Source organism: Rana temporaria, chromosome 6, assembly GCF_905171775.1.
Source record: "Rana temporaria chromosome 6, aRanTem1.1, whole genome shotgun sequence".
Taxonomy (NCBI): Eukaryota; Metazoa; Chordata; class Amphibia; order Anura; family Ranidae; genus Rana; species Rana temporaria.
The window spans coordinates 34,780,899-34,794,865 of NC_053494.1; the positions used below are offsets into that span (position 1 = coordinate 34,780,899).

General features: G+C 44.1%; 1 protein-coding gene across 2 annotated transcripts in view; it reads right to left on the bottom strand.

Moving 5' to 3' along the window:
• USP31 (ubiquitin specific peptidase 31) overlaps positions 1-13,967 on the bottom strand; it is a 116,719-nt gene that overhangs the window by 74,426 nt on the left and 28,326 nt on the right. For both annotated transcript variants that reach the window (XM_040356661.1, XM_040356662.1), the window contains exons 2-5: positions 9,876-10,001; positions 6,402-6,490; positions 3,776-3,868; positions 2,903-3,038 (exon numbers count right to left, since the gene is read on the bottom strand). In XM_040356661.1, coding sequence (XP_040212595.1) covers positions 2,903-3,038; positions 3,776-3,868; positions 6,402-6,490; positions 9,876-10,001 — 444 coding nt within the window. The remainder of the gene's footprint in view (positions 1-2,902; positions 3,039-3,775; positions 3,869-6,401; positions 6,491-9,875; positions 10,002-13,967) is intronic.

The window sequence follows — 13,967 nt, forward strand, 5'->3', positions numbered from 1 at the left end:
ATGAGGGGTGTACTCACTTTTGTGAGATACCATCTATATAGACAGGTGTGTGTGCGCCTTTCCAAATCATGTCCAATAAACCAAATTTACCACAGGTGGACTCTAATCAAGTTGTAGAAACATCAAGGATGATCAGTGGAAACAGGATGCACCTGAACTCTATTTTAAGTGTCATGGCAAAGGCTGTGAATACTTATGTACATGCGATTTTTTATTTAATTTTTTAATAAAATTTGCAAAGATTTCACATAAACTTCTTTCACGTTGTCATTAAGGGGTATTGTTTGTAGAATTTTGGAGGAAAATAATGAATTTAATCCATTTTGGAAAAAGGCTTTAACATAACAAAATGTGGAAAAAGTGAAGCGCTGTGAATACTTTCTGGATGCACTGTAATATCCATCAAGAAATGGCCGATTTGGAAGCTGCATGACCCTTCTTTGGGCTTTCAGGAAGCACAAAGAAGCGAATGGCAGCAGTAGACTGCGTCGTACATCTTGTCCCCCAGTGTCAGAGGCCTAGGCTGAAATCCAACCCTTGATCTGATTCGATTGATTGGACAGAGTCTGGACAGAGTCTGGCTGAATTCGGCCCCTTTCACACGGTCGGACCATTCGGGTCCGTCCGTCAGTTTTGTCGGCGGACCTGAATGGCCGCTCCATGCAATCCTATATCAGACAGTTTTTTTGCCTCAACATATTGGAACTGTTCTGTGTTTTGGTTCACTTATTTTGCTTTGTTAGTTCTATTGGACATTCACGTTTGTCCTGATCAGGACACTTAATGTATATTTGTTACTCACCTGAATATATTTGAGTCACTTTTTATATGTTCATGTAGGGTGTTTGTGTATGCATATAGGAGGTACTTGCTTTCTGGAGTACACTCTCTCATATCACTTATTGTTCTAAATATCAATTTCACTACGACTATTCATCCATTTTGTTTCATTTAGCGCAACTATATTGTTCCCCTTATTGTTGTTCACATGATTGTCACGTGTTTATGTTGCAGCTTTGATTCCTCACTTGTTGCCCATCAATATTTTTTCAGTCCGATTAGCGCAGAATATACCCCCCCTTTTTTCCAGTCCATGTATAACATATCCTTTATATAAAGATGTACAGGGAAAGATGGAAAGATTGTAGATGCTATAAAAGACGCGCATTATCCTAATGCCGTGACCTTAGGGATAGAGAACTCTGGAAGCGAAAAATTTAAATTGGTCTCGGCAACGTCCGAGAGAAAAGTCCACATAGGCCTTTTGGGTCTGGGATAATACCTGACCCAGGAAAACCTCAGGAGTAGATTCCTCTGAAGAGGAATACTCAGCTTCTCCCCCTTCCAGAAAAGTTATTTGCCCTTCCACCTCTTCCTTTGGTGGGTTCCTTCTCTGTTAATAAGGAGGGAGAAGGGGAATGGGAAAACTTCCATTTGCAACCAAGATGTTTTAACCAGGAAGGCATTCTGGAAACCTAAAGATGTAACCCAGTAATAGCAGATAAAAATTCCTCCTTTTACACCAAGGGACTGGAGGAAAGTCCCCCAGGGGGAGAAGACAGACCAGAAAGGTGAATGGAATTCGAGCCACAAGAACTACCTGACCCCCAGGGGATATAGTGCAAGGGGAGCTGTGTCCAGGTCCCTCTCTATCTAATAAAAGGGATTTGAGAATCCCCCCCCCCTTTCTGCCATTGCCGAAACATGACCTGCTGATGTGAGAAAAGCAGACACTCATGCTTTATTTTAGCATTCCCAGAGAAGTTGGTGCTGAATCAGACACCTATGCTGGTACCCCCAGACCAAAACAAACAGAATGCCCCACTAAGTGCAGCCTATCTTGTGTCAGTGAAAGAAAGTTACCGCTCCAGGTGGATTGTGTTAGGGTGATCAGTATGGTCTCAGGAAATCAAGGGTGTAGGCAATGCACAAGGCAACAAATGGAAAAAGAAAATATGGACAGCCGCACTCCAAAAAACCTTGATGGTGGTCTTTATTTAAAAAAGGAAAAATGCACTACAAGTCACAGCACACTACACAGGAGTAAAACAGCTGATGCGTTTCGCACTATAAATTAGTGCTTAATCATAGCTGATTAAGCACTAATAGCTATAAATTAAGCACCAATTTATAGTGCGAATTGCGTCAGCTGTTTTACTCCCGTGTAGTGCATTTTTTCTTTTTTTAAATAAAGACATCAAGGTTTTTTGGAGTGCGGCTGTCCATATTTTCTTTTTCCATTTCTTGTGTCAGTGATCCCTTTCTTTAAAATCAGCGAATGATAAGCCCTTAATGAGTGATCATCTGCCCTGCAGGCAGAAGTAGGTGTAGCAGCCGCCAGGTAACTTCACTGACCTGAACAGCGCACTTCCTTGCGATCACAAACAGCAGGGAGAATTGGCACCCAGACCTCATCTATGGTGCTCAGGAGCACAGTAATATAAACCAGTGGTCATCAACCCTGTCCTGCAGGGCCCACTAATAGGCCAGGTGTTATGTATTACCTTGGGGAGATGTAGACTAGAATACTGCAATCACTGACCAGCAAATTATATCACCTGTGATGTATTTCAGTTATCTTGCAAACCTGGCTTGTTAGTGGGCCCTGCAGGACAGGGTTGATGACCACTGATATAAACCACAGTTCTAATCTAAACAGTGCAATCAAAGGGGAGAGGGAACATGGTACTGTAGGCACACAACTAGAGAACCAGGAGCTCAGGGGATCTTCCTCCATGTGTTGCTTTCCCTGGGTACCAGCGCTGATAGGGGCTACCACTGAGGCACTCACTAAAACTCAGGCTCCACCACCTCCCCTCCAAGGAGGAAAACTTCACTCATCATGGTGTCACCACAAGGACTTGGGATGTATGAATATATATAAATCCGAATTTTTGGTTACCTGGTCTGTTGGTATCTTGGTCTCCATTGATATGGCCTCCCGTAGGCGCACCACATTTCCAGACAGAGGTACAGCAACACCAATGCGCATACAATGTGAGCATTTCCCCTGATAGACCACGGTCACATAAAGGGGCCTACCAAATAAAAAACACATTTCTATTAAAGAAAACCACTGATCATATTTAAAAAAGTCACATAGAAATAGAACATGGAAAATAAAACATGTATTCGTCACTGCGGCTGTACTATGTTATTTTACCTAACATTTAGCAAGCCATTAAAGCAAATTTAATCGAAACAAATTATTAAATCACAAGCATACAAATGCCTTGTTTCCACTGAACGGAATGGTTCGGGTCAGTAGATTTGGAACGGTTTAGAACGGACCGGTCTATTCTCGTGAGCGTTTCCACTGCAAATCGGACCGTTGGGACCATACAGAATTTAGAAAAAATGCCTAGCCCTTCCACCAATCAGTGGAATGCATTGCATCTCCGCCCTAATGGAACCGTTGCATTTTCTATGGCCCCACATCTGAAGCAGGACCCAGAATGGTCCGGTACGGTTTTATCGCACACTTTCATAATGGAAACACCCAAAATAGCGTACCGTACCGAACCGATCCGCTCAGTGGAAACGAGGCATAAGTAACTTATCCTTAAATCTCTTGCTGACCACATAACGCATATATGTGGCAGCAAGGAAACTGGGCTTTAACTTTCAGCCACTGCACATACACAAGTATGTCCGCGGGATGTGGTGCTGACACGAAGTTGGTTTGCCCGTGATCATAAAACTTCTTCCTAGTATGGATAGCACAAAGCCAAAAACAGGGGCATGTAAAAACACAGACTGGGCACACTCCTCTTACCGTGTATGAGGCAAGGGGATTGGCAATGAAATGCAGAGGAAAGGGTCAAAAGTGTTACTCTGTTTCTGACAATGGGGGCACGTCAGGGAAGACCTATTGAGAAAAGAACACAAACAGCCAAAGCATTACAAACACTTTAGACAGGTATTCATTAAAGTATTTCTCACAGAGACAGAATGGTGATAATGAAAAGCGATCACAAGATTCAATATTTTACATATTGCGACAGTCCCTCTTTTGTGTCCAAATCCCTTTGTCCATTATTCCACCATATTTTCCTTATTTAAATGTGATGTGTAACCGTATAACCAATACCCCGCGAAGGATCCATCTTCCTTCTCCTTTAACCCCCAAACTTTTTTCTCTTGCCTTATTTTCCTTCTCCCCTTTCTGCCCCTCATCTTTCCGGACTTATTATAGAATTATTATTATAGAAGAATTCCAATATTTGCCCTGACCTATATTCCTTACTGGTTTCTTCCTAACCTTCTGCTTCTTCACCTCCATTTTCTGTCATCTAACTTACACGTCTGGCCCTTCGGCCACTCTTGGTTTAGATAGATGTTGGACATATTTGATGTGTAGAGCCGACATGTCATTTCTCTTTGACTTGTTACTTATGATTTCACAGATTTTGGTCCATATGACTTCAAGGCCCCATTCACACTTGCACCCATCCAAAATTGCTTCAAAGTTGCACCAAAATTGGTGCAACTTTTGAGTCGTACACGTGTAAATGGAGACCAATGAAACTTTTTTTACTGTTACGTTCCCACTGATTGTACAACTTTCAATGTGCACTGGTCTTAGGCCGCATACACACGATCAGTCCATCCGATGAGAACGGTCCGAAGGACCGTTGTCATCGGTTAACCGATAAAGCCTACACACACCATAGCCTACACACACCATAGGTTAAAAACCGATCGTGTCAGAACGCGGTGATGTAAAACACAACGACGTGCTGAAAAAAACAAAGTTCAATGCTTCCAAGCATGCGTCGACTTGATTCTGAGCATGCGTGGATTTTGAACCGATGGTTTTGCATACTAACCATCGGTTTTGACCTATCGGTTCAATTTTAAAGCAAGTTCTAAATTTTTTGACCGAAGATTAACTGACCGATGGGGCCCACACACGATCGGTTTGGACCGATGAAAAGGTCCTTTAGTCAGTTTTCATCGGTTTTGACCGACCGTGTGTACACGGCCTTACTGTTCGTGCATTTGTGTGTAATGTTGTGACTAAGACTTTTTTTATTTTCAGAATGACAATATATGTTCCAAGTATGGATTTTTGTACATAGTTACAATAGTGCAGCTTGGATGTAAATATACACCCCCAAATACAGCAATTTCCACTAGCTTCTGGGTCCCGTGCCGAGTAGCTGTCCTGCACTGTGAACACAGGAGGTCAGCCACTGGGCTTGAGTTCCATTCAGAGACGTATTTTCTCAATGAATGCAAAGCATTCTCCGATTGGGTAAGGTGGTGAGCGCATTGTATAACATTCACGTACAGTGCATCCAGACATTCAGGTACAGTGCATCCAGAAAGCATTCCCAGCGTTTCACTTTTTCCACATTTTGTGTTGCCCAGCGTCTCCACCCCATTCAATCAGAGAGTGCTTTCAGTGTAGGGCCTGGAATCTAGTGGAGATCACTGTAGTAGCGGTGTCTACTACAGCGATTTCCAGCTTCTAGAGCAGTGGTCTCCAAACTGTGGCTCTTTGCTTGCCTTTATACAGCCTTTGGGCCACTAACACAAGACACTATTCTTCCCAGCAATGGGGCATAATTCCTACGCCTAACACCAAAAATTGGGCACTATTCCTTCCCCAATCGAAGAGCGCGGTTTACTCCCACTGATACTAGGACAATTTCCCACAGTACAGCCTTTGTAAAGTCTGTAGTCTAAACCGGCCTTTTGATTAGAAAGTTTGGAGACCGCCGTTCTAGAGGAATCCCACAGGTATGGTACATACATAGTTACATTAAAGAGTTATGGTACATACATAGTTGCATTGGTCTAAACTGGATCAATATGACTACCGTATTTATCTTGCTATAACGCTCCCCGGCGTATAGCGTGCACCCCCGAACTTGAAGGAAAATTCCTGAAAAAAAAAAAATACTTACAGTTTGGATGCCCCTCGTCGGGGGCTTGCCTGTCGTCCATCGGCGGCCTTGTCTGGTCCGGCGTCCTTCTGCGGCCATCGTGGTGTCCTCCCCGCTTGATCCCCGCACTGTGTTTGAACCACTCCGGCGACATATACCGAGCGCAGTACACTCGGGTATAGTCGGGCAGGCTTGTCTCCTCTCGCGTAAAGGACGTACAGGACGTGACCGCGAGCGGAGCCGGAGCCGAGCCTGCCCGACTATACCCAAGTGTACTGCGCGGGTATCGGCGTATATCGTGCACCCACGATGTTGCCCTGATTTTCAGGGCAAACAAGTGCGCGGTATACGCCGATAAATATGGGATGTAAAAATATCCATACCTGAAATTCTTCTATGAGATGTTGCTGTGAATATTACAATAAGCAAAAGACTTGTGATCCTTAACTTGGCAAGGAAAACTGATCCAGTTTTTAAACCAATTGCTAGAAATTTATAGCAGTACTCTACCTGTACTGAGCCTGAAAGAGTTCCTGAACGAAGGTCCCGCTGGTTGGGAATGGAGGACCATCTCCTGCCAGATCTTCCTCCACTGGTGGCTGTAACACATGAAATCATTTCCTTTAGTCTTCATGACAGGAAGTCAAACTCTTCCATGCTGAATACAATCCAAGTCTCTCATATTTATGGTTCTTTTAAAGGCTACAATGGACTAACACCTGCCTGCCAACTGTCTTGTAGCCTAGTGCTGTCGGATTCCACACACCCAACTTTGCATAGATCAATTTAAAGCTGGAGTTCACCCGAAAAACAATTTTTTAACATTAGATTGATGCTCATTTTGTCAAGGGGAATCGGGTGTTTTTTTTTAAATTGAAGCAGTACTTACCGTTTTAGAGATAGATCTTCTCCGCCGCTTCCGGGTATGGTCTTCGGGACTGGGTGTTCCTATTTGATTGACAGGTTCGACAGGCTTCCGACGGTCGCATACATCGCGTCACGAGTAGCCGAAAGAAGCCGAACGTCGGTGCGGCTCTATACGGCGCCTGGGCACCGACATTCGGCTACTTTCGGAAAATCGTGATGCGATGTATGCGACCATCGGAAGCCTGTCAATCAAATAGGAACGCCCAGTCCCGCAGCCCATACCCGGAAGTGGCGGAGAAGATCTCTCTAAAACGGTAAGTACTGCTTCGATTTAAAAAAAAAACACCCGATTCCCCTAGACAAAATGAGCCTCAATCTAATGTTAAAAATTAAGTTTTTGGGTGAACCTCCACTTTAATGTATAATCATCACATAAGCAAAATTAGGACATGCAACTGGCTGTCCCCTGACCTGTCAAAGCTGGTCCCCAGAAACCAGACTGTTCAGAGATCAAATTAGATTGGAACAGTTAATAAAGTGGTTGTAAACGCTGAAGGTGTTTTACATGAATGCATTCTATGCATCAAAGTGGTTAAGCCACTATGTTAAATTTATACCATCCCCTCTGTTAGATGAGAACCTGTGTTCTGGTTCCTGTGCTTTATTAAAAAGATTTCTACCTGTTTTCAGAGTGTCTCCCGGTGTCCACGTGACTCCTCGGCTCTCTCGTCTCCCTGTCGGACAGCTCCAGCAGGCAGGGCCGAACACTCCCACTGACGCCAGCCGGGGAGGAGAAGAGAGCCGGAGGAGTCATGTGAGAGCGCCGGGAGATGCTCTGAAAACCGGTAGAATCTGCTTTTTTTTTCTTTTTTAAACAAAGCACAGGCACCAGGACAAAGGTTCCTATCTAACAATGGGGATGGTATAAACTTAATGGGGTTGTAAACCTTCGTGTTTTTTTCACCTTTATGCATCCTATGCATTAAGGTGAAAAAAAAAAAGCATTGCACTCTCCGCCCCCCCCCCCCCCCCGTTTTACTTACCTGAGGCCGTGGGCGCAATCCCTCGTCGCTTTCCAAACGGCTTGTCGGCTCATCATTGGTTAGATCGATAGCAGCGCAGTCATTGGCTGCTGAGTATATCACACGGAAGCGTGCCCGCAAGGTAACCCCTTGGGAGAGAGCTTCCCAGAGGGGGTTAGCTCTTACAGGGAGGAGCCACGAAAGCTGCCATGGGACCCCAGAAGAGGATGAGCGGGGCCCACTTTGTGCAAAACGAGCTTCACAGTGAAGGCAAGTATAACATTTTTTTTTAAACAATGAACCTATACAACACATTTAACATAGTTTTAGAGCAGCGGGGAGCAGAGCAGTGCTGGTATATAAAAAGAGTGGTACTACTGCGCTACCATATAAAACCAAAAATAGGAAAAAACAGCAAAAAATATCAAATAATAAAAGCTGCGTATCCAATAGGTGAACAAAACCAAAATGATATGAATAGGAGATAGCGCTAATATTAACTAGTGCTGAGTGAATACAGTAAAGTGTAATAATATTCATCAAAAACAGTGAATAATATGACTAGGAAACAACAACACTTATGAAAAAAATTACACTCTATCCAATGAGATATTAAAGTGAGTTCATTATGGGTTAATTGGAATAAACCCATATGCAGCCCTGTAGGTGATCAGCTGGCGTCTCCTCCTCACTGCTTCTCATTAGACAGAAAACGACCTTCCCAAAGATCCAGTCAGAAATGCTCCAATATATAGGAAAGAGAAAAAAGAGAGAGGGCAAGCCTCATAGTACAATATTGTATGGCAAAGGACAGTGGACAAGAAACTACACCGACGGTGTATAAACTCACAAAACCGCCGATTAACACAGGCTCTGAGTTAGGTTGCCGCTCAGTGTGATGGTCTCCTCACTAGGATCGTAGTCCCGTCACATAGGCTCCTCCCCCACGCATTACGTCACTAGGCACGTGACTTAGTCATGGGTCTCAGAGACCCATGACTAAGTCACGTGCCTAGTGACGTAACGCGTGGGGGAGGAGCCTATGTGACGGGACTACGATCCTAGTGAGGAGACCATCACACTGAGCGGCAACCTAACTCAGAGCCTGTGTTAATCGGCGGTTTTGTGAGTTTATACACCGTCGGTGTAGTTTCTTGTCCACTGTCCTTTGCCATACAATATTGTACTATGAGGCTTGCCCTCTCTCTTTTTTCTCTTTCCTATATATTGGAGCATTTCTGACTGGATCTTTGGGAAGGTCGTTTTCTGTCTAATGAGAAGCAGTGAGGAGGAGACGCCAGCTGATCACCTACAGGGCTGCATATGGGTTTATTCCAATTAACCCATAATGAACTCACTTTAATATCTCATTGGATAGAGTGTAATTTTTTTCATAAGTGTTGTTGTTTCCTAGTCATATTATTCACTGTTTTTGATGAATATTATTACACTTTACTGTATTCACTCAGCACTAGTTAATATTAGCGCTATCTCCTATTCATTTCAGAGCAGTGCTGGTACTATCTGACAGGCTGGGAGACACAGGAGAGCAAGGCTGCGATTGACGGAGGCACGTAAGCAGACCATGATGTCAGGGCTCAGCAGCCATGATTAACCGTGGTCAGTTTACAGGGGGGGGGGGGCAGAACCAAGCAGGATCAGCCAGGTATTTCAGGTGATACAAATTACACAGCACAAGCACTACTGTGCTGTATAACATGCTTAAAAGGGTTGGTTACAAACACTTTAAATAAGAAGACATGTGTGATTGAAGAAGTAATCGTTGCAAGACTGTTGGAGCCAGATATGATGGATTAGGGTTTACAGAAACTGGTGATCTCCTGGGAAATCCTTTTTTTTTTATTTTTTTCATTTACTTTTCCAAAAGTCCTGGAATGGTAAAGCCAAAGGGGACCCATTGAGAACCTATTCAGGATCAACATGCGAGATGATACATGTACTTTTTTTGGTACATTTCGATGCTTTGGGCAGCCAATCTAATAAGGCTGCCTCAAGGCAACATACGTGTTCAATTTTTTACATAAAGAAAAGATGTCTTTAGAAATGGGTATTATGCAATGGAAGAATTACCCACCCGAGGCATGTTCTTGCCGGAAGCATTCAGGTCTTCATGTACTCTATCCAGGAGCCAGAGCAGAAACTCTTGGGCATCGTGCTGGGAGGTGCCTCTATACTGAAGGGCATTCCTGGATACAATCGTCTGTAGGGAAGACAAAACATATTCATGTTCACAGGTGCTTTACGGAACCATGCTAGAACAAATATTTCAGCTTTATTCGTATATGCTGGTAAAAGGAATCATTCATTGCCCACAATCTTTTTGCTTTAATGAATCCTGAGCAGAGGCGGACTGACCATTGAGGCCCTCGGGCACTGCCACTAGGGGGCCCCATTAGGGTTGCCAGGCTCATTAAAACCAGGGACAGTATGTAAAAATCTGTGTTTTTTTTTACATCTGTCCCTTATATGTCCAAAACCGACATGCTTTTGATGTGAAAATCCTGAGATTTTAGCTGCCCCGCCTCTGTAATGCCTCCTGGCTTGGTGGCCATCTGTAAGCCCTGGGGCCCCATAATCTTCTATTGCCCGGGGGCCCCGTGAGTTGTCAGTCCGCCCCTGATCCCGAGCTGTTGCGTCTTATATCTGCCTGGAGTTCAGCTTTCTGTTTACAATGAATGCTAGCAAGTTCAACCTCACACCAGTGTCATCTCTCGAAATGGGCCACTGGGCAGCTCTCTCTACAGATACCCCTTACTCTACTATATACTGAAACACAAAATATACATGGCTTTAGGATGTTCCATATAACAGGAATTTAAATGTCTTTCTCTAGTGGATTTTTAGAAAACCAATAAATACAGATACCAACATTCCACCCTTGCATCTTGCAAGATCTCACATGAGATCTCCCTAAAAGGCACTGGTGGCATTCCCACATCACCAGTGCCTAAGAGACCTCAAGGCTGAATCATTTACATGGCAAATTCAAAACATTTTTTTTTTTTTTTTTTGAGAATGCGCTTATACACTGCTCAAAAAAAGAAAAAAAAAACTTTTTTTTTTTTTTTTAAAAGGAACACTTAGAAAACACATGAGATCTCAATGGGGGAAAAAACATCATGCTGGATATCTATACCAATATGGACTGGGAAATGTGCTGGGAACAAAAAGGATTATCAACCTACCCAGTGGCCTACCTTGGGCGTCTTATGAAACGTCCATAAAACCCCGCTCTTCTGTACACATGAACTGTCTTGTATGCCCTGCACTTACTTATATCCTTCTGCTCAGCTACTGTGCACAGCCTGTGAGATCCTATGACTGGGAGCAAGTCAGAAGTCTTCCTCGCTGAATGATCACTCCCACAATCTCAGTGAGAATTCAATGTAACATTTGAAGTCAAAACAACATAGTAGCCATCTTATTCCCTGCATTGCCTGTCAGGTATGTGAGGGTTAGCCCTCTTTCACACGAGGCGGACTCCGTCGCTATGGAGTCCGCCAGCTCAGTGGGAGATCTGTCCGCTGAGCCGGCGGATGACAAGTCCCTCTCTGCTCACTTACCTGTCCTGGAGTCCAGTGATGTCGGCACCACAGCTGATGTTTCCATCAGTGATCGGGTGCTGCTGCCGCCATTGCAGGTAAGGGTACCCAGCAGTTGAACCTTTCGGCTTTACGCTGGGAACCCTACTGCGCATGCACAAGGCCCGCTTCCCTCTCCTACTGGCCCGGCGACAGGGAAAGGAGGGTGCCCCAGACGTGATGTAAATACCCACAGCTGAGGCTCACGGAAGTGGGAAAGGATACCTGTCAAAGACAGGAATCCTGCCCCCCCCCCAAATTGTGACACCAGAGGGGGGGGAGGGAGTAGTCAGATGAGCGAAAGTTCCACTTTTGGGTGGCACTGCGCCTTAACTGACCAGATCAATATCCCAGGAGTTTGATTGCTATACCCAATTAAAAAAAAAGCGTTCCTTTAATTTTTTTTGAGAAGTGTATATCAGCTGTTTCTCTGTGTTATTTAACCACTTGCCTACTGTGCACATACACCCCCTTCCTGCTCAGACGAGATTTTAGCTTCCGGCACTGCGCCGCTTTAACTGACAATTGCGCGTCATGCGACGTGGCTCCCAGACAAAATTGACGTCCTTTTTTCCCCCACAAATCGAGCTTTATTTTGGTGGTATTTGATAGCCTGTGCGGTTTTTATTTTTTGGGCTATAAACAAAAAAAAGAGCGTCAATTTTGAAAAAAAAAAAAAAAAACTATTTTTTTTTACTTTTTGCTGCAATAAATATCCCATTTAAAAAAAAAAAAAAAAATTCTCAGTTTAGGCCGATACGTATTGTACATATTTTTGGTAAAAAAAAAAAAATTTGCAAAAACCTGGTTTGCGCAAAAGTTATATTGCCTACAAAATAGGGGACATAATGATTTTTTTTTTTTACTAGGAATGGCGGCGATCTGCGGTTTTTTTTTTCGGGACTGCGACATTATAGCGGACACATCGGACACTTTTGACACATTTTTGGGACCATTCACATTTATACAGTGAACAGTGCTATAAATATGCATTGATTAGTGTATAAAATGTGACTGGCAGGGAAGGGGTTAACCACTAGGGGGCGGGGAAGGGGTTAAATGTGTAGCCTAGTGAGTGTTCTAACTGTGGGGGGGGGGGGACTGACTGGGGGAGGTGACCGATGCTGTGTCCCTATGTACAAGGGACACAGCATCGGTCTCATCTCTCCCTGACAGGACGTGGAGCTCTGTGTTTACACACAGAGCTCCACGTCCCTGCTCAGTTACTGGCCAATCGCGGGTGCCCGGCAGCCATTGCGGCCGCCGGGCACGCGCACTGTGTTCCCAGTGACGCGACGGGTGCGCGCGTCATATGACGTCCTGTAAGAACAATAGAGCATTCCGCCCGCCGTCATTTGACGGCGGGCGGGTGTCAAGTGGTTAAAAGGCAAAAGGTTAATATGAACTTCCAATAAATTCCTAGAGAAGATGCCAGCGGTTTTTCTTTGGTCACACTGGTGATTTAACTTTGTGGATTTGTCTAGCTCCAAATTAGAACAGACAAAGCAAGACACGACGCTTTAAGAGAACACGCACATCATACAATAGGAATGATTTTGTAAATTGCTGTCTTGGTAGTCCAGGACATAAAAGGGAAATAAGAGGCAGATAACAGGTCTAAGGGACCTGAAATACTCCTAGACACGCCAAACTGCAGTTTCCTTGGCAACGGAGCTCTGCCAGGCATTTTCCCGCTGGCATTGGGAGGAAAGGGCACTTCTCAGATAGTAATTGGTAGTTGTCAGCTAGGTGCCCAACTGCCACATCCTTGAAAGCCAAAGCTTTTAAAACAAAACGCATCAACAGCCCATCCTCTCAGCACTTTGCAGATCATTTTCCCTTACTTCCCAATTTCCTCTTTTAAGACCAAGATCCATGATTAAACTCTAATCACAGTGGAGGATCCCAAAAGCTGCTAGTTATGTCAAGAAAACGGATTGAATGGTAACACAGAAATGCTACAAAGTCGATGCTAAACCATCAACATTTTGAACCCAATGACACTGAAAAAAAAAGCCATTTACAGACAAGACAAAGCCAATATTTACATCCGTCTCCAGCTGGCAGATATGTTCTGAGCTGTCAGGCAGGATTTGAACAAAGCTATCACCTTTATAAAAAAAAAAAAAAGTCCTACTTATTTTTTAAAGATAAAATAGGATTTTTTGTACTCACCGTAAAATCCTTTTCTCTGAAGTCCATGGACGGACACAGCTCCTTAAATCTTGACAAGTGGGTTATGTTCCCTGTTTACAGGAGAGGACTAGGCAGAAACATGTTAAATAGTTAAATACATGTTACATTAACAGAGTTGAACAGCCCCGCCCAGGGGGCGGTCCCTCCAGACATAACCCTCCTCACTGCAGCTTGCAGCCTCAGTTCGTAACAAGCAGTACAAACCTAAAAAGGAGGGGTGGGAGCTGTGTCCGTCCATGGACTTCAGAGAAAAGGATTTTACGGTGAGTACAAAAAATCCTATTTTCTCTTATCGTCCATGGACGGACACAGCTCCTTAAATCTTGACAAGTGGGACGTCCCCAAGCAGTGTCAAAAAACGAGGGGTGGGAAATATATCAGTAAAAACA